Source organism: Pristis pectinata, chromosome 11 (genome assembly GCF_009764475.1).
Source record: "Pristis pectinata isolate sPriPec2 chromosome 11, sPriPec2.1.pri, whole genome shotgun sequence".
Taxonomy (NCBI): Eukaryota; Metazoa; Chordata; class Chondrichthyes; order Rhinopristiformes; family Pristidae; genus Pristis; species Pristis pectinata.
The window spans coordinates 12,763,880-12,784,484 of NC_067415.1; the positions used below are offsets into that span (position 1 = coordinate 12,763,880).

General features: G+C 39.2%; 1 protein-coding gene across 1 annotated transcript in view; it reads left to right on the plus strand.

Annotated features, from left to right (window-relative positions):
- Positions 1 to 480: 480 nt before the first annotated feature.
- The window catches only part of ppp2r3b (protein phosphatase 2, regulatory subunit B'', beta), a 50,758-nt gene continuing 30,633 nt past the window's right edge, over positions 481 to 20,605 (plus strand). Inside the window, exons 1-2 of the mRNA XM_052026513.1 lie at positions 481 to 1,144; positions 20,094 to 20,279. Coding sequence (XP_051882473.1) covers positions 1,013 to 1,144; positions 20,094 to 20,279 — 318 coding nt within the window. The 5' untranslated portion in view covers positions 481 to 1,012. The remainder of the gene's footprint in view (positions 1,145 to 20,093; positions 20,280 to 20,605) is intronic.

Consider the following 20,605-nt stretch of genomic DNA (forward strand, 5'->3'; position numbering starts at 1 on the left):
TTAATTACCTCAGAAGCCACAGAACTGAAATGGAAGTAAAATATTCTTTATCCCAAACAATTCTTGAAGAAGAAAGCCTCTCCTTTCCAGTTTGCTGCTATTGCAACACCTGGTATCAGTCAAACATTCTACCGGCAACTGTTATGCAGAACACCAAATGTACAAACACCAATTTATTGAATTAGTTTGGGTATTTGGTGTTTATACAGAAAATATTGTGATACTGAACTCTATTAGAGTGCATGAGTAATAGTGTATTCTGTCTAAATAATAGAAGAACCTGTTGGGTTAGCTAATTAAACTGAAGAAGTAAACCAGCAAAGAGCTGGCTAGAATTGGATCAAATTAGTCTTGCATCAAAGCTGCTATAATGACCACCTTTTTTAAAAAAGAGAGGTTGCTATTGCTATAATTGACATATGATCTATGGATAACACAAATGACGCAGTTGTGCTTCTTGCAATGTGCTGGAGGCTGCTTTTAGAGGCTGGATCAGTGAGCAAAATGAAGCTTATTTGGTGAACTGATTTGAACTATTGGCGCACAAGAAATTTCAATTGGTCAAGCTACCATCTATAACAGAAAGAAAGGGGCTGCTAGCTATTGCTATGAAGATGAGCTTCTGAGCGTTCCTTTGCATCCCTGTTGTTCTTGTCCAGATTTATTATTGCTTGCCAGCATGGCTGGGTCACAAACAACGGGTTTGTTTCTTTACATAACCACCCATTAAGACTTTGGAATGTGACTGCGTGAAGGGCTGGCCCCAAAGTGACTACAGCTTCAGCACTTTATCTAAGCCAAGATTTGTGTGATGTATGAAGCAGTATGCTAAGCCTACTTTAAGTATCGTTACACAGAATCACAGATGGTGTACGAGGTCAAGAGTGGATTTGATGAAACTGGAAGGAGCTGATTTTCTGTAGCCAAAATTAATAGTTCATTTTATCTGGACCTTTTTTATTTTGATATGCCCTTTCCAATTTGAATCTATATACGCATCCCAGCTTTGACAATGATGATAAAGGACACTTCACTGCGCCAAGATCCAGACCTCAGGAAAGAATTGGCTTTGCTTGCCCGGGGATGTGACCTTGTCTTTCCATCAAGATTCAAGAAGCGACTGAAGGCTTTCCAGCAAGTTCAGGTCGTGCTATCTTTCTACCAGTTTAATTTTAAAGCATAAGAAACATGTATTGTAAGCCTGGCAAACATGTTAGGTCCAGTCCTAGGTCAATAAACTTTCTATTCGGACAAAAGTGAGTGACTTGGTTTAATTACTTAATAATTAGCTACCTTGCTTTGAAGTACAGGTCATACTTTAAAATAATTTATTCTGTAAAACTGAAATGGTATTCAGCTAACATCTTTTGTCTTTGTAACCTGAAAGTATTACATGAAAATTTAAAAACAAAAGAGTGAAATTTATGCACTTGATAGTTGCAAATGTCCTTGAAGATTTTAAGGTGCAGTTTTTATTTTAGGAATAATAGGCAAAGAGATCTTTTAAACTTGTGGGGCATTATATGAATTTGGAAAGCTGAGGATTATAGTCCACAAATATATGTGCCTGTGTGGGGTATGATAGCATTGTGGTTATGTCACTGAACTAATAATGTAGAGGCCTGATCTAAGAGTCTAGGCAAGTCTAAATTCCACCATGGCAGCTGAGGAATTTTAAATGTGGTTAATTTTTTTTAAATGGTCTAGAATATAAAGTCAGTATAAGTAGTAGTGAAACTAGATTGTCATTTAAAACCAATCTGGTTCATTAATGACTTCTGTGTTTGGGGTGGGGGTGGAATAATGTCTATCACCTTTTGTCTGACCTTGTATGTGACCCCCAAATCAACATAATGTGGTTACACAGTACAAACCACTCTAAGTGACGTGTCCTGAATAAATAGTAAGCAAGCTATGTTCACCATGTTTGTTTATTCTTCTTCTGCTTTTTTTTTCAAAGCCACCCCCTCCCCACAGCTTCCTTGGTTCGCCATCAACAAGTTTTTAACATTAGCCTTGTTATGTTAGTTTGTAGCTGTTTACCAATGATTATCTCCTTTGCTGACAACTTAAGAATGTCACCGTATTTGAGTATTTTAAGCTGGCAGAATTCTTGTTTGTCCTTAACTAGACTCCAAGAAATCATTTAAGGATTGTTTTAGTCTTTGTATTCAGTTTATTGCGGTCTCAAACACCTGCCCAGATTTTGGTGGAGGAATAAAGTTTTCAATAAAAACTATGACTGTGCATGTGGAACAAGAGTTTCCAATGTCTACAAGTATAAATAATATGAAGAAATTCCCTTCTCTGCCCCTGCCTGCCCTTCTCCATTAGCTCTTCAAGCAACTTGGATTAAAGCACATGAGTGGTGTGAAGTTGCAATACTTAGTGACTAGATACTTGCTAAGCATACCAAGAAAAAAATTAAGGTTTATCCATTCCAGATGGTGAACTCTTAAAGACGTGGATAAATTTTTAATTACTACCATGCAACCCCTCTGGCTCTGAAATTTACTTCTAAATGCATGGGGACATATTCCTTCAGCTTGTAGTTATTAGCAATTTTATTTAAATAAGTCTTCATTTTTTCTCTTGCTTTCTTTAATATCGCTTCCTCTTTTTTTTGTTTCCTTTTGTACACATGACTTTGTACATTACAATTTATACTTCCTGATTTAGGCAATCAGGGCCTTAGTAAGCATTCTTCATTCTGGTTGAATGCTCATGTATCTTAATTTTTTTTTAAGATATTAGTCACATGTACATTGAAACTCTCAGTGAAATGAGTTTTTTTTTGCATTACTGGGAATGTGCTGGGGGTGGCCTGCAAGTCTCGCTACTCTTCTGGCGCCAACATAGTATGCCCACAGATCCTAATTTCCATGTCTTTGGAATGTGGGAGGAAACTGGAGCACCTAGAGGAATCCCACCCATGCAGAGGCAGGGAGAACGTACAAACTCCTTAGACAGCAACAGGTATGGAACCCAGGTCACTCGCTGTAATAGCGTTATGCTAACTGCTACACATACAGTGGCATGCAAAAGTTTGGGCACCCCGGTCAAAATTTCTATTACTGTGACTAGCTAAGTGAGTTAAAAAAAAAGTTTAAAAAAAAAGTTTAAAAAAAATGACCTGATTTCCAAAAGGCATAAAGTTAAAGATGACACATTTCTTTAATATTTTAAGCAAGATTACTGTTTTATTTCCATCTTTTACAGTTTCAAAATAACAAAAGAGGTAAAGGGCCCGAAGCAAAAGTTTGGGCACCCTGCATAGTCAGTACTTAGTGACACCCCCTTTGGCAAGTATCACAGCTTGTAAACGCTTTCTGTAGCCAGCTAAGAGTCTTTCAATTCTTGTTTGAGGGATTTTTGCCCATTCTTCCTTGCAAAAGGCTTCTAGTTCTCTGAGATTCTTGGGCCGTCTTGCATGCACTGCTCTTTTGAGGTCTATCCACAGATTGTCGATGATGTTTAGGTTGGGGGACTGTGAGGGCCATGGCAAAACCTTTTAGCTTGTGCCTCTTGAGGTAGTCCATTGTGGATTTTGAGGTGTGTTTAGGATCGTTATCCTGTTGTAGAAGCCATCGTCTTTTCATCTTCGGCTTTTTTTTTTGTACAGACGGTGAGATGTTTGCTTCCAGAATTTGCTGGTATGTAATTGAATTCATTCTTCCCTCTACCAGTGAAATGTTCCCCATGCCACTGGCTGCAACACAAGCCCAAAGCATGATCGATCCACCTCCTGTGCTTAACAGTTGGAGAGGTGTTCTTTTCATGAAATTCTGCACCCTTTTTTCTCCAAACCTTCCTGCGTCCTCACCACAAAATTCAGCATCAGAAGTTTGCAAAGGAACATTTAAACAAGCCTGATGCATTTTGGAAACAAGTCCTTTGGACTGATGAAGTTAAAATAGAACTTTTTGGCCGCAATGAGCAAAAGTATGTTTGGAGAAAAGGGTGCAGAATTTCTTGAAAAGAACACTTCTCCAACTGTTAAGCACGGGGGTGGATCAATCATGCTTTGGGCTTGTGTTGCAGCCAGTGGCATGGGGAACATTTCACTGGTAGAGGGAAGAATGAATTCAATTAAATACCAGCAAATTCTGGAAGCAAACATCACACCGTCTGTACAAAAAAAAAGCCGAAGATGAAAAGAGGATGGCTTCTACAACAGGATAACAGGATTCTAAACACACCTTAAAATCCACAATGGACTACCTCAAGAGGCACAAGCTGAAGGTTTTGCCATGGTCCTCGCAGTCCCCTGACCTAAACATCATCAACAATCTGTGGATAGACCTGAAAAGAGCAGTGCATGGAAGACGGCCCAAGAATCTCACAGAACTTGAAGCCTTTTGCAAGGAAGAATGGGTGAAAATCCCTCAAACAAGAATTGAAAGACTCTTAGCTGGCTACAGAAAGCGTTTACAAGCTGTGATACTTGCCAAAGGGGGTGTCACTAAGTACTGACTATGCAGGGTGCCCAAACTTTTGCTTCAGGCCCTTTTCCTCTTTTGTTATTTTGAAACTGTAAAAGATGGAAATAAAAAAGTAATCTTGCTTAAAATATTAAAGAAATGTGTCATCTTTAACTTTATGCCTTTTGGAAATCAGGTCATCTTTTACTTAGCTATTCACAGTAACAGAAATTTTGACCGGGGTGCCCAAATTTTTGCATGCCACTGTAGGTCTCTAATCCATGCCACCCATAGGTCTCGGATCCTTTGTAGCAGACTCCCCCTGAAACGAATGTTTAAGCTTATTGTAATTTTGCTGCACAAAAGTACACAATACTAAATTTTCATTCTTGGGTAGTAGTCTAGCCTGCAAGAGTTGCATTTATTTCCTATTTCTAATTGCCCTTTGAACCAAGGAGGTAGTTTGAAGGCAGTTAGAAGTCCACCATATTGCTGGTAACTCGAGATAAGAATGGCAGACTTCCTTCCCTAAAGCACAGTAATGAACTATGTTTTTACAACATGGAGGTTTCATGATCACCATTACTGATGCTACCTTTTTTAAAATAACAAATTTTATTTAATTATTTGAATTTAAGTTCCCAAGATGCCATGATGAGCCTTGGATTTCATGACTATCATTCATCCATACTTCTCTGTTATAGTCTGGTAGTCTAATTATTACATTACCACTAATTCTGAAAGATAAATTTTCCTCCAATTTAAATGGGTTTTGGTTCTGCCGTAAACCTAGATTACTAGGGAGAAGGTGCTAGGAGAACTAAATGGGCTAAAGACTGATAAGTCTCCCGGACCGGATGAGGTGCATCCCCAGGTTCTGAAGGAGGTGGCTTTAGAGATAGCGGAGGCATTGGCGATAATTTTCCAGAAATCGATAGATTCCGGAGTGGTTCCGGAGGACTGGAGGGTTGCAAATGTAGTTCCGTTGTATAAGAAAGGTGGGGGGCAGCATAAAGGAAATTACAGACCTATTAGTCTGACGTCAGTGGTGGGAAAGTTATTGGAATCTATCCTCAAGGATGGGGTTACGGAATACCTAGAGGCGCAAGGCAAGATAGGTCCTAGCCAACATGGTTTTGTGAAGGGAAGATCCTGCCTGACCAACCTATTGGAGTTTTTTGAAGAAATCACAGGTAGGGTGGATAAGGGAGAGGCGGTAGATGTTGTGTATTTAGACTTTCAAAAGGCCTTTGATAAGGCGCCTCACAAGAGACTGATTAATAAGATGAGAGGTCATGGAATTACGGGTAGGATAACAAAATGGGTGGAGCATTGGCTGGTTGACAGGAAGCAAAGAGTGGAAATAAAAGGATGTCGTTCTGGTTGGTTACCGGTTACTAGTGGTGTGCCGCAGGGGTCGATGTTGGGACCGCTCCTTTTTACCTTGTACATTAACGATTTGGATGATGGAATAAATGGTTTTGTGGCTAAGTTTGCGGATGACACCAAGATAGGTGGAGGAGTAGGGAGTATTGAAGAGATAGGAAGGTTGCCGAGGGACCTAGACAGTTTAGGAGAATGGGCAAGGAAATGGCAGATGAGATTCAATGTAGAGAAATGTGCAGTTGTACACTTTGGAAGCAGAAATAAGCGGGCAGATTATTATCTAGGAGGAGAGAAAATCCAAAGCACGGAAGTACAAAGGGACTTGGGGGTACTCGTGCAGGATACCTTAAAGGTTAACCACCAGGTTGGATCGGTGGTAAAGAAAGCGAATGCTATGTTGGCATTCATTTCGAGAGGTATAGTGTATAAAAGAAAGGAAGTGTTGATGAGGCTCTACGGGGCACTAGTGAGGCCTCATTTGGAATATTGTGCGCAGTTTTGGGCCCCACATCTTAGGAAGGATGTGTTGACGTTGGAGAGGGTTCAGAGGAGATTTACGAGGATGATTCCAGGAATGAAAGGGCTTGCGTATGAGGAGCGTTTGTCGGCTCTTGGACTGTACTCACTGGAGTACAGAAGAATGAGAGGGGATCTCATAATGACATTTAAGATATTGATAGGAAAGGACAGAGTAAATGTGGCTAGGCTGTTTTCCTTGGTGGGTGAGTCCAGGACCAGAGGGCACAATCTTAGAATTAGAGGGTACAGTTTCAAAACAGAGATGAGGAAAAATTTCTGTAGCCAGAGGGTGGTGAATTTGTGGAACTCCTTGCCACGTACAGCAGTGGAGGCCAGATCAGTGGGGGCGTTCAAGGAGGAGATAGATAGATATCTAAATAGTCAGGATATCAAGGGATATGGGGATAAGGCCGGAAATTGGGATTAGAATAGTTTTTTTCTTCCCCCATTCCCCATTTCTCATTTCTATTTCCCTTTCCTTGGAGCAGACTCAATGGGCCGAATGGCCTGCTTCTGCTCCCTTGTCTTGTGATCTTGTGAAACTTCATGCCCACCAATTCTATTTTTCCCCCCCCTCTCCAGAGATCTCTTCAAACAGAAAGAGACCTGCATCCAATTTGAGCCAGAGCTGAGTTTTGAAACCCACTTCTTCCCTACCTCCATGACTTCATCCATCTACCTCTACCATACCCTTCACCACTCAAACTGGTCAGTGCTTTGGTTATTGTCTGACTCAACTATTCCAGTGCTCTTCTGGCTGCCTTATTTTGTAGCATCAATAAACTGAAGCTCATTCAGAACTCTTCTGCTCAACATACTATAACTCGATGAGCCCAAGCTATGCCTATCTGTTTGTGGGATATGTGGAACAGTCCTTCTGGTTCTATTAAGGACCTTGCTCCCCCAAATTTTTTCATGTTATATTGATGACTAGTGCTGCTCCCTGCACTCATACAGAACTCCGATTTTCATTTATCTTTTGCCTGTTTCCATCCTGCTCTCACTTATGTAATCTATATCTGACCCTTTTTTATTTTGACATCCTCTCTCCATCTTGGGAGAGAGGACATCAATCATGAGCCCACAGACTTCCTCCACCTCTTACCATGCTTCGTACAAGGATTCTACTCGCCCATTTCCTCCAGCTTAATTGTGTTTGTTTTGATAATGAGACTTCACATGAGTGTCTTTTGAGATTGGTTTTTCTTTTTCCTCAACTCCCAGCTTCCCCTCATATGGTCGACAGGACTCTTGACCATAACCTCCTGCACATCTGCTCTCGTGCACTTTCCTCCCAGCCATCTCTTGTCCTTGCCTTCTATCCCATCAGCCTCCATACTCAAAGAATCATTTTCCATAATTTCTGCCAGCTTCAATGGACTGCCATGAGGCAATCTTTGTGTTTTCCCCTTTCTGCATTCTGAAGGAAGCAGTCTATCAGTGATGCCTCTGTTCTTCCATCTCAACTAACCAAGTTCACTGATCTCTGAAAGTGGTGGCACAGGGAAATGGGTGAGGAAGGCATACAGGATACTTGCCTTTATTAGATGGGACGTAAGATGAAAGAAGGAAGATTATGCTGCAACTTTAAATAATGCCAAAACAAAGTCTTATTAAGAGTAGCCTCTCACTGACCTTTTATCATCCAAGCTGAGCAGTAACTATGAACCCTAACCCTTTATTTCCTATCAGTTATCTACTTTCTATTTGCATTGCTCTGTCACCATTTTTGTTTTTTTTAAACAAGCTCATTAAGATAGTGGAATATGACTTCAATAAATCCACATTAAATGTCCTTGATTATCCAGCATGTTCTTAATTTTTGACATTTTGATCTCTAATTATGGATTTTCTAGAGCTGGCTGCAACTGCAGTTTAAAATGCCTGGTCTGTCAATACTTATCTATCTCTGAATTTGAAAGGAGGCTTGTGCAGCAAATGTTTTACATATTCTTCAGTTACAACTTTCTTGTGCTTCCAGTTCACAATTGTATAAGGCTGCAAGTGGTGAAATACACCTGCGGCTCTATTTAGGGGAAAATGACAGTTCCATATTTCTAGTAATGCTGCTGTTGTAGCAACTTTGGTTTTCTTTTTTAAAAAAAAATTTTTCCAGAAAAGCATTGAATTATCACTTGCTCTGATGAGGTAGAGTTGGCAAACTTGCCCAAAAAGAAATCAAACACACTGATTCAAATTTTATTTTTACCCCTCTCATAGTACCAAAATCGGAATGGTTCCTAAATCAATGCTACACCTATTTTTTTAAAGAAGCAAAAAACAGTTCAAAGTCTAAAATTAATCCTTCGTATAGTATGAAAGGTGTAAGCTGTTTTTGTTCTTAAACTCTCGGGATTTTAAAAAGTTTGACTTTTTCAAAGATTAGCCAAAGTAACTCTATTTCATTACCAAAAGACATTGAACGTTTGGAATGGAATCCACATTATTATACCATCCTTGTAGCAGGTTTGCCCCAAGAAATAATTAGTACTTTTGTTTTAAATTTGAACCTGGTGCAACATTATTAGCTGCCACAAATAAATGCTAGTGCCCTGTGATATTCTAAATTGTGCAGCATTTTAAGTGTGGCTGGTAGCAATTCTTCATCTCTCCCCATCCAAATGTTACCTCATTACTTTTCTATTTTATTTCTAATTACAGCTGTCTTCAGCCTTTACCCTGACTGTGCCGCCAATTCCACTTCAATGTCCTGCTAAGTGGAGTTGCTTTGCCTGTTATCGCTCGTGCATATCTCACCATATTCCCAGAAGTCTCCTGCTTTTTTATTCCCTTCATATTTTCCACCACCATTCCCTGCACACATTCAGTTACTTCTCTGGAGTCCTTCAAAGATCTGTTCTCTAGCTCCTTGTATCTCTCATTTTATCTTCCCCTTGGCAATATCATCTGAAGATGTATCTTGGGTTGCACACGTACCATCAATACCTCACCACCATCTCTCTCCTCCACAGTTTCAATATTGTCAATCTGTTAATTGACATTTGATCCTTTCTGAGGTGCAATTTCCACCAGTTAAACATCAGAAAGGCCATTCACAAAGCCTTTGGCCGTCAATGTGCATTCCATTCTCTCGTCAGATTTGGATATCTTTTGTCTCATATCTGCATCATTGTTGTGAGCTGAAATAGACTCTTCACAACTTTTGACTCTGTGTTTGCACCTGAGCTGAGCTTCAAACTCTGTAATTTCACCATCTTGAACTGCCCTTCATCCATCAGTTAACATCATCTGTTCCTTTCTCAGCTTGCATGCTCCTAAAACCTGTATCCATACTTTCATTATCTCTCCATTTTTAAAAAAAAATTGTTCCAGTGCACCCAACCTCCTATTTCCACCATACAGTAACTCTGCTTCATCTAAAACACTACTGCTCACATTCTAACTAATGCCAATGCTTGATATAGGAGTTCATTTTTTTTGCTCTGCCATATGGATAGAGTCATAATTGTGCAGCATGGAAACGGGCCCTTCAGCCCAACTCGTCCATGCTGACCAGGATGTCTATCTGACTAAGTCCAATTTACCTGTGTTTGCCCCATATTCCTCTAGGCCTTTTCTATCCATGTACCTGTCCAAATGTCTTGTTTTTTAAAAAAAACATTTTGTAATTGTAGCCACCTCTGGCAGCTCATTCCATATACAAAGCACCCTCTATGTGAGGAAAAGTTGCCCCTCTGGTCCCTTTTTTTTTAAATCTTCCCCTCTCAAATCTTTGCCTTCTAGTTTTATACTCTCCTATCCTTGGGGGTGGGGGGTGGAGAGAAAGGTCTGTGACCATCCACCTTATTTATGCCCCTCATGATTTTATATACCTCTATAAAGGCAACCCTCAAACTCCTGTGCTCCAGGCGGGAAAAGGTCCCAGGCTCTCCTTATAACTCAAGCCCTCCTGTCCCAGTAACATCATGAATAGTTTTTAGACCCTTTCCAGCTTGATGACATCCTGCCTATAAACTGGGAAAATAGAATGGCACATAATACTCCAAGTGTGGTCACACCAACTTGTATAGTTGTAATGTGACGTCCCAACTCCTGTATCCCATGCCCTGACTGAAGCAAGTATGCCAAGTGCAACCTTCACCACCCTATCTACCTGTGTTGCCACTTGCAGGGAATTGTGTATCTGTACTCCTTGGTCCTGTTCTACAACGCTGTCCAGGCCCTACCATTTACTGTACAACTCCTGCCCTGGTTTAACCAGAGTTAAATTCCATCTGCCATTCCTTGCTCCAGTTCGTCTAGATCTTGTTGTAATCTTGGATAACCACCTTCACTGTCCACTACACCATCAATATTGGTGATATCTGCAAACTCACTAACCACATTAACAATTTGGATGACAATGTTGTTAATATGGATGACAAACAACAGTGGAACCAGCACTGAACCCTGTGGCATGCCACTGGTCACAGGCCTCCAATCTGAATAACCACTCTCCACTGCCACCCTCTGCCTCTTCCACCAAGTCCAATTTTGATCCAGTTGACTTGCTCACCCTGGATCCCATGGGAACTGGAACTACTGGGAACTGCCCAATGGGGTGCCCTGCAAAAAGGAATCTCAATCAGTGGAAAAAAACACAATATTAAATCATTTGGATAGTTGGGAAGCGAATCATGTAGGAAGAGAGGAAATTACCCATCTTGTCTGTTTGTCATGCTGGCTCTTAATGTACACTCTCTCACCATGGAAGACAATGCACAGCAGCATACAAGGCTGTGATGGAGGTAAGTGTAGGGTAAGTGGGGAATATCAGTCCTCTGCCGTATGGCTGGTCAACCCCCATGCAATGGACTGGCCTGAAGGGTGAGTATGACTGACACTGAGCAAATGTCAGCTGCTTAAAGGTGAATAATGCCCTGGCCATTTCCCCCAATGGAGGTTGATTGACTTGCAAAGTCTCTTTTTGTTTACTTGTTCATGGATGTGAATGGAAGGTAAGAGTGGCACATTGTCCATCCCTAATTTCCTCTGAACTAAGAAGATAATTGCAAGTTGACTCTGTTGCCTCACACATGGAGCCTTCGAGGACATTAGTGAACCAGATGGATTTTTAAAGATGGTCTAGTAGTTAGTTATTGAGACTAGCTGTTTATTTTCAAAAGGTCTGTATTTAATTACTTCCCCAGCTGTCATGGTGGGTTTTAATCCCAGTATGCTACTGTATCTATAATGATTGCTAGCGCAATCCAATGGCTTTTATGTGCAAATCATGCACTTTATAAAGTAAAACATGCAAATGGATCTAGTTTCAAGGCACAGATGCCATTTGCCCATTACCTCCTTGCTCATAGACCTTTTATTGGTTACTGGTTTGTGAATGCCTTTGCCTTTGGAAATTATCTTGTATTCATATTCATCTCTGGCATACTTGCTTCATAGATTTCTTGGATGATTGGATAGTTAAACTATGTACAATTATAGTACAGGACCTTCGGACCACGATGTTGTGCCAAACTAAATAAACTTGTAATTAAATGCCTAACTAAACTAATCCCTTCTGCCTACACAATGGCCATATCCCTCCATTCTCTGCACATTCATGTGACTATCTAAGAGTCTCTTGAATGCCTCTATCATATTTTCCTCCACCACCACCACCCCTGGGAGGCACCCACCTCTTTCTGTGTATCAAAAAAAATTTGACCCATACATCTCCTTTTGAACTTGTCCCTTTTCACCTTAAATGTATGCCATCTAGGATTAGACATTACTGGGCTTTTCTCCAACTCTGGACTTTTCTGCATTTGTCACCCCTTTGCCCCTCCATTGGTGTCTGGTCTACAGCTATATAGGTCCAAAAATCTGGAATTCCTTTCTCTTTCCACCTCTACAATTCCTTGTTAAAACCTGTCTACTTTTCATTAAATTTCCTGCTCTGGTTTTCTCAGTCATTTGCCTTGTGCCTTGAGATCTACTGCTTTTAGAGGGATGCTATTTAAGTGCAAGTAGTTTCTTGCACAGTCATTCTCCAAATCTTTGATCATTTTCCACAAAGTCACAATATAAAATTGTTGAATAATGTTAAAATTTCATTTCACTTGTAGTTATTGTAACTTCAATACTGAGATATGTGAATTATTACATTTTGGTGGGAAGAATCAGGATAAGCATTATAAACTAGAGGGCAGAGTTCTTAAAGTGTAGAAAAATTGAGATCTAATGGGAAATTTGTTGAAAGTGGCAGAGCAGGTTGAGCAAGTGATTTAAGAAAGCGTATTGAATCCTGGAATTGAATAAGAACAAGTCTGTCTTGGTGAACCTTTCATAAAGCACTGAGTCAGAGCTGGAGTATTTTGTCCTGTTCCGGGTACCCCACTGTAGGAAAGATGGGAAGGCTTTGCAGAGGAGATTTACTAATGATTCTGGGATAAGAGACCTTAATTATGTGGATAGACTGGAGAAGCTGGAGCTTTGCTCCTTGGAACAAAAGGTTGGAAGGGGATCGTAAAGAGGTATTTATAATCATTTATGGTGTAGACAAAGCAAATAGGAATATTCCAGTTAACACAAGGTTAAGAACTTGTTGACAAAGAAAACAAAAGTAATATGGGTTTCTATTTGCATACCAAGTGAAGAAGGGCCTGGAATTCTTTGCTAGGTTAGTGGGTGAGGCAGATTTTACTGTGATGTTCAAAAGGGAGTTGAATAAGTAATTGAAAAGAGAATTTTCAAAGCTAAAGAGAGGATGGGGCAGTGGCAATAGCTGGATTAAGTTTATATGGAGTGGGTACAGATTTGACGGGCCAAATTTTCTTCCCTGCTGTAATAAATCTGTGATAACTTGGAAGCAAGACTTTTAATAAGGAAGAAAACAAACTTTGTAATTTCAAACTGGGTAACATTTGTTTATGCAGTAGTCATTAAAGGCAGTTACTTGTTATTCTTTTGCTCCCTTGCTCTTGCAAATGTAAAATGCAAAAAAAAACCACATTTTCTGAAACTGCATCTAAATTTGAAAACTTCAAATTTCTCCTAATGCTAGATATACTGAAGGGAACAGAAAAAGCTCTATATATCTATACCACAAAAAAGGCAATATAAATGTAACCTGACAAGAAAGGAGGAAGAGAAAATAACAAACTACATACCAGCTAGCTTAGCATCTGTAGTAGGGGGAAAACATTTGGATCTGTTATTTAGGAAGTGGTAACAATGCATTGGGGAAAATAATGGGATTGGACAATGTTGATGTGCATTTATGAAAGGAAAGTTTGTTTGACAAATCTCTTTTTTTGCTGTTTTAATAAGAAAGATGAAGAACCAGTAGATGTGGTTTATTTTGGCCTCAGTAAAATGAGATTAAACAAAGTTAGTGACATGGATTGGGGGTTGTATATTGGCATGAATTGAGGATTGGCTAGCAAACTAAAAACAAGTAAATAGGTGCTGCAGGAATCTGTGCTAATGGTCCACTATTCACAAAATTGAATCAACGATTTGAATGAGGGGACTAAGTGCAATATATCCCTGTTTGCTCATAATACAGACGTGGGTGGTAATATGAGTTGAGAGTCTGGGAATTAAATATCCCAAGAAGGACCAGCAAAATAAGAAAAGGTAGTGTAATACTAATAAGGGAGGAACAATCTTGTCATTTACAGATTATAATTATAGAGCTAGAATCAACCTCCAACAAAGTAAGAAATAGTGAAGGGCAGAAAATGTTGATAGGGGTTATTTACAGGTTACCAAATAGTAGTTATAAGTGGGCCTAGCATAAATCAGGAAAGTGGAGGTGCCTGTGACAAGGGTAATGCAGTAATATTGGGAGTGGATAGATCAAATTTGCTGTAATAAAGTAGAAAAATGAATTCATGGAACGTATACTTAATATATTGAAGAACCAACTTGGGAGAAGATTCTTTTGGCTCATTCTCATTTTTGTGCAATGAAAAAGAGTTAATTGTTAGTCTTGTTGTCGCAGGGCCTATAGGGAAGAGGACAAACATGCATTAGAGTTTGATATTGCATTTGAAGGTGATGTGGTTCAATGTGAAACTAAGGTCTTAAATCTAAACAAAATAAACTATGAAGGCATGAGAAGGGAATTGGCTGTGGTTGATGGGGAGAATGTATTTCCTGCCCACTGTCATACCTTTCAATGATTAGCTTTTTCAAAAAAAAAACATAAATTGCAAAAGAAAAACCTTTAAGGCAGAAAGACCCAACAGGGGAAGTGATTTCATCCATGGCTGACAGAAGAAATTAGTGTCGTATCCAAGGAAGAGACCTATAAAGTTGCCAAAAGTACATTAGGCCTGAGGGTTAGGAGCATTTGGAACTTGGCAAAGGAGAGTCAAAAAAAAATTAGTAAATGAAGGCACAAAAAAAAATTAGTAAATGAGAGAAACACAACAATGGACTGTAGGACCCTTTTATAGGTATGTAAAAAGGAAAAATCTAGTGAAGGCAAGTGTGGGCCTCTTCACAAATGGAGGCAAGAAGATGAGGAATAAGGTAATGAAATAAGCAACTACTTGTGTCTAACCGCAGAAGAAGACAGAAAACCTACTGATCATATTAGAGAATCAAAAGGCCAAGTAAGTATACGGAACAAAAACTGAGTATTTAGTTTTAAATCAAAAATGTGAATTAGTGACTTTGAAAACTGATTAATCCCAAGGACCAATGATTTGCATACCAGAGTTTGGAACATTGTAGCTTGAGGACAGTAAATACTTTTGGTTAACTGTCACAGATGTTGCCAAACCTATGGAGTTTTACTAGCATTTTTGGTTTTTGTATCCTCATCCTAAATTCTATAGATTCTGGAATGATTTCTGTGAATTGAAGGATAGTGAATGTGATCCTGATATTTAAGAATGAATGGAGAAAGAAAATGGGTGACTACCAATGCATTAGCCCAACATCAGTCATCGAGAAAATGCTGAAAAATGAAGTATATATTAAAAGGCCTTGGTGAGAGTAATATGACTGAGCAAAACCAACATGTATTCATGAATGAAAACTAGTGTTTGATTAATCTGCAGGAGTTCTTTGAGGATATGACAATCAGAATAGATAAAGAGGAGCCAATGGCGTAGTGTACTTGAATTTTCAGAAGGTGTTCAATAAGGTCCCATACAAGGTTGATCAGCAAGGTTAGAAAACATGGAATTGTGGTTAGTGTACTGACATAGATAAAGGATTAGTTACTGAAAGAGCGAAGAGTGGGAGTAGGTTATCACAGGTATCGATGATTTGAGACCCCAGCTTTTCACAATCAATGGTTGAAGGCTCCAAGGTTACTGACAAGATGAAATCTAGGTGGGATTTCTGCAACGGATGAGAATACAAAGAGGCTTCAAGGGATGTAGACTAGCTGAGTGAATGACTATGGTAAACCCAATTATATGAACACAAATAGAAAGCTACTGGACTACAGCATGTGGAAACACTCCATCTAATCTATTATAAAAGCTGTTAGACTGAAGTCTGCCTGCCTCCTTAGCCACAAAAATACTGTCTTTTTTTTTGTAAGGAAGTTTATAGTAGCAAAAGGATATTGGAGATGGGCCAAATTCTATAAATCTCAAAATGTGAGTGCTAAATTGACTTTGGCATACTGTCTAGTCCTAAGTACAGATATAATTGCTTGTCAGTATAGACCATTGTCAAGATTTTTGAATGCTTTCACTCTCCCTCTGTTTATTTGCTGAGAGAATTTTTAATTTGTGTGCAATATTTAGAAATGTGTCCACCAAAATAAAAGAATCAGTTTGAGCAGTATGAAATTGTGGATCTGAGTGCTGTGGCTGTAGTATGACATTGGGTCATAACATAAAACCAGAGCATGAGGTGGAAATGGGGGGGGGGGGGAGATTTGAAATAGTTTACATATAAAGTACAGTGATAATTATGTAGACATTACTAACCATTTTGCTACACTAACAATCACAACTCTCAATGAAATGAATGACAATTTGATCTTGGTGTTTTGAAAAAAGAATGCTATCCAGATGACTTGCAGATTCTCTTCCGAGAAACAGGATATCATTTTTTTTTATTGGCAATCACGTTGTATTTCCTGGCAAATAAACTGATGTTATGCATTATTTTTCAGTGGAGGAATGAAGTTTGTATGTGCATGCAGCATTGATAGAACATTGGGTGCCTGCCAAATATTTCATAAATCTGACATATAGAGTGCACCCTATGCATGTGTCTTGAGTATCCCCAGTTCAAGCACAGTCAAAGAGGAAGCTTTGCAACTACTTGTACAAGCCATCTGAAAAAGGAGTTCAGTCTGAGATTGAAAGTCTGCATCTAAAATGCTGTTTCTCATTGCACTTGCTACTTTTTATGGATTTAGTATCTGTATAGCATCTTGGTTTTGTAAGCTGTAAATCACTATAGTAAAATCCATTCAATCTGGGGTGGGGGTTTGGTGCCAGACTAGCACGTTGGACAATTGGATGTTATTCCAACTAATACTCTACCATATTTTAAATTTAATTTTTATTTAAATGTTATAAAAGGGTTTAATAAATTTCATGGTGAGTTTAAAAGGAGTGTAGTAACTAGGGTTCTGGTGAGTCAGATGCCAGTTGGAATTTCCAAACTATCAGATGGCAGATTATTGGTGTTTTACTGTATTCAAACTGTTGTGACTCTTAAATATCTTCATTCTATGTCCTGCTGGCTCTCAAGTTTCCTCATTTTCAAATAACAGCCCTGCTTCCATTTTTCAACCAAATGGGAAATCTAATGCAGCCTCTAGATCTCTTCAAGGTACCTTTTTATCACAATTCCCAAGGGCGATACAGTGGTGCAGCAGGTAGAGCTGCTGTCACACAGCTCCAGCCTCCTGGGTTCAATCCTGACTTCTGTTATCTCTGCGGACTTTGTGTTCTTCCTGTGACCATGCCTCTGGGTGCTCTGGTTTCCCTTCTCATCCCAAAGAAGGGAGGGGAGGGGAGTTGATGAGAATGTGGTGAGAATAAAGTGGGATTTGTGTAAGTGAATACTTAATAACTGGTACAGACAGTGGGCCAAAGTGCCTTTTCCAGAACTGATGTGCATTCCTAATCTTTCTTTGACACGGGATTATTTTTTTTCCCCTTTGATCTCAAGATACCTTGTTGCATTTATACATTGCTTGCTGAGGTTTTAAATTCTAAATTTTTTTGACTTGTTTGATATAACAGTTCAAAAATGTTTTAAAATATTGTATGTTAGCATTTTCCAGAGAATGCTGATTTTTAAAGTGCAATAGATATCATCCAGATCGATTCTGGTGCGCAATAGAAGTAGAAAAATCATATGATGTAGCTCATCCCATAACAACATAAATTTCCTGCTTTTCTTTCTCAATCTCTGCTCTGGCTTACATTGGTAAAGGTTCCCTGCAAATTATAACGCATATCAAAAATGCATTAAGGTAGTAATATACAAGAACAAAGGAGCAGGAGTGGGCCATCAGGCTCTTCAAGCCTGCCTTACCATTTAATATGGTCATGGTTAATCTATGTTGGCCTCGCTCTTTAGATATGTAGGTTTTCTGTGGTAATTTGATGCAAGTCTTCAGCCAGTGATGTTCCACCAATAAGGTTCAAGGCATTATGCCTAGTAGGATAGGCCCTACACAAATCCAGACCAATGGCCTTAGTGTCTTAGTGTTTTGAGCAATAAAATTGAAGGGAATAAGAGGGAAATTGGAATGTGGGAAAGGACACTGGAGTGGTGGAACTGTGTGGATGATGAGGACAAGTGGAGTTGCTGAGATGATGATCAGGAATGCAGGTAGATAGATTGGCTGAGAAGATTGACGATCTGAGGTCATTCAGGGTATATGATCAAGGGAGCAAAGAACACTGGTGCGAACTGTGGGGTGGGAATTAAAAAAAAACACTGGAGTAAGGTGAATGCCTTTAACACCCAGCTGTGGATTGGGTAGCGTTAAGCTCTAGCTCCAAAGCATTCATTAACATTACTTCAAGCTTGCATGTTAGGGTCAGCGAACAATGCAGACCTTTTTGTGTGTGTGTGTGTGTGTTTGTCCACAGCTGGAGTACTGTGTATCATTCCGGTTGCTACACTACCAGAATTATGCTGGGGAGGGTACAGAGGAGATTTACCAGGATGTTGTCTTTGGATCACTTTTTTTTGTGAAGAGAATGAACAGGCTGGGTTTGTTTTCTTTGGAGTAGAGGAGGCTGAGGGTGCCCTGATTGAGATGTACAAAATTATGAAGGGCATGGATAGGGTAGATGATAGGAAACTTTTCTCCATTGCCGAGAGATCTAAAACCTAGAGGACATAAGGGTAAGAGGTTTGGGAAAGATCTGAGGAAGATTTTTTTTCACCCAGAGGGTGGTTGGAATCTAGAATGCACTGCCCAAGAATATAGTTGAGGTAGGTGCTCTCACAACATTTAAGAAATATCTAGATGAGCACCTGAATTGGCAAGGCATAGAAAGATGCAGATGAAGTACTGATAAATGGGATTATTGCAGATAGGTATTTGATGATCAACATGGATGTTGTGGGATGAAGGCCCTGTTTCTGGACAATATTTCCACACTTCAGTCCCAGTTGGCCTACCTCTTTGAGACAGGCCCCAAATTCTAGATTCCTCAGCCAGAGGAAGCATTCTCCTGTATCTATTCTGTCAAGCCCTCCTAGAATTTTGTTTATTTCAATGAGGTAACCTCTCATTCTTGTAAACTCTGAAAGATAGAGGCCTAGGTTACTCAATCTCTTCTCATACTAGTTCCTGCAATGGCAGATCTATTATGATGGATCTTTGCTACCCTTCCTTTATAGCAAATGTATCCTTTCTAGATAGGGACCCCAAAATTTGTACACAGGACTTGGATATGTTCACGCCAAGGCCCTATACAATTGTAATATGACATTTTTACACTTGTAGTCAAATACTCTTGGCAAAAGAGGCCATCATACCATTTATCTTTCTAACTGTATGCTGCACCTGCGCATTAGCTTTGTGATTTGTGTATAAGGGCACTCAAATTCCTTTTTGAATATCATCATTTTCCTATCACTCGCTATTTAATATCTATGCTTTGGTTGATGCCTAGATGCTAAGCCAAGATGCAGGGTCACTTTTTTTTTCCCCAAATATGACTGAAGTAATGGTCAAAATTGCAGGCTCTAAAAAGATGCTACTAAAAATGAATGATAGCCAGATGTCTATAGGTGACAATGAACCATGGCTTCATTGTGAAGACAGGAATTTGGAGAAATGTAGTGAAATCATTGTAATCCCCTTGTGCAATCCAAACTTTTATCAAAGGAATCCAACATTTTTTCTTTCTCCCCTTTTGAGGATAGTGGGGCAAAACTAGCTAAGGATTGGATTTCCTTAATTAGAAAGTTTAATTTGTCTTTTGTACTATGAAGATTTTGAGATTGCAGTAATTTAGAAGCCTAATATGATGTAGAAAATACGTTAACTAATTTTTACAGCCGAACATCTCATCCAAAAGATGTCATCTCCAACAACACTTTTTTTTCACACTACTAATGGGCATGTGGTATTAGATTTTGTCTTGAATCTTGTGCCCAAAATTCAAACCCACAATTATAAAATTCTGAGGCAATCTTGGTTCAAATCAGTGACCATTTTAAGCATTTTATGCTGTATTGTTTGACAAAAGATTACATGGATGATAGAATCTGTTATAACCTAAAATGGTTTGTCTTGTTAAGGTAGTAAACTTGATGTCTTAATGGTTTGCTTTGTATGTATGCATGAATTAAATGCCTCTTTATTTCTAATAGGTTCAAGCAAAGAAAGAGAACCTCCTGCCTCCAACACTGAGCGAGTGCATTCCAAAGTTTTATTTTCCTCAAGGATGTCCCAAAAAAACTCTTAATGTAGATGCAGTAATTGCCAGGATAGAAAACGTGTTTACTCAGTTTGAGAATGAAAAAGCTACCTTAGAAGACATGGGCAAAATCGCCAAAGTAAGTTTTTAATTTAGCACTTTGTGAAATCTTGTTATGTCACACTGTCCATTTCTAATTGTTTCATGAGCAACTTCGTAAGAACGGCTATCAAATGTCACTAGCTAATATGAAAATCAAAAATGACTGCAGATGCTGGAAATCAGAAACAAAAACAGAAAATGTTGGAAACACTTAGCAAGTTGGGCTTCCCTTTCCACCATCTAGGAATGCAATTAAATCTTCAAGAGAAAGAAGCAATTCACTTGCACTTCCAGTCAAGTGTACTGCATTCAATGCTCACAATGCAATTGCCTCAGCACTGGAGAAACCAAATGTGGGCTGGT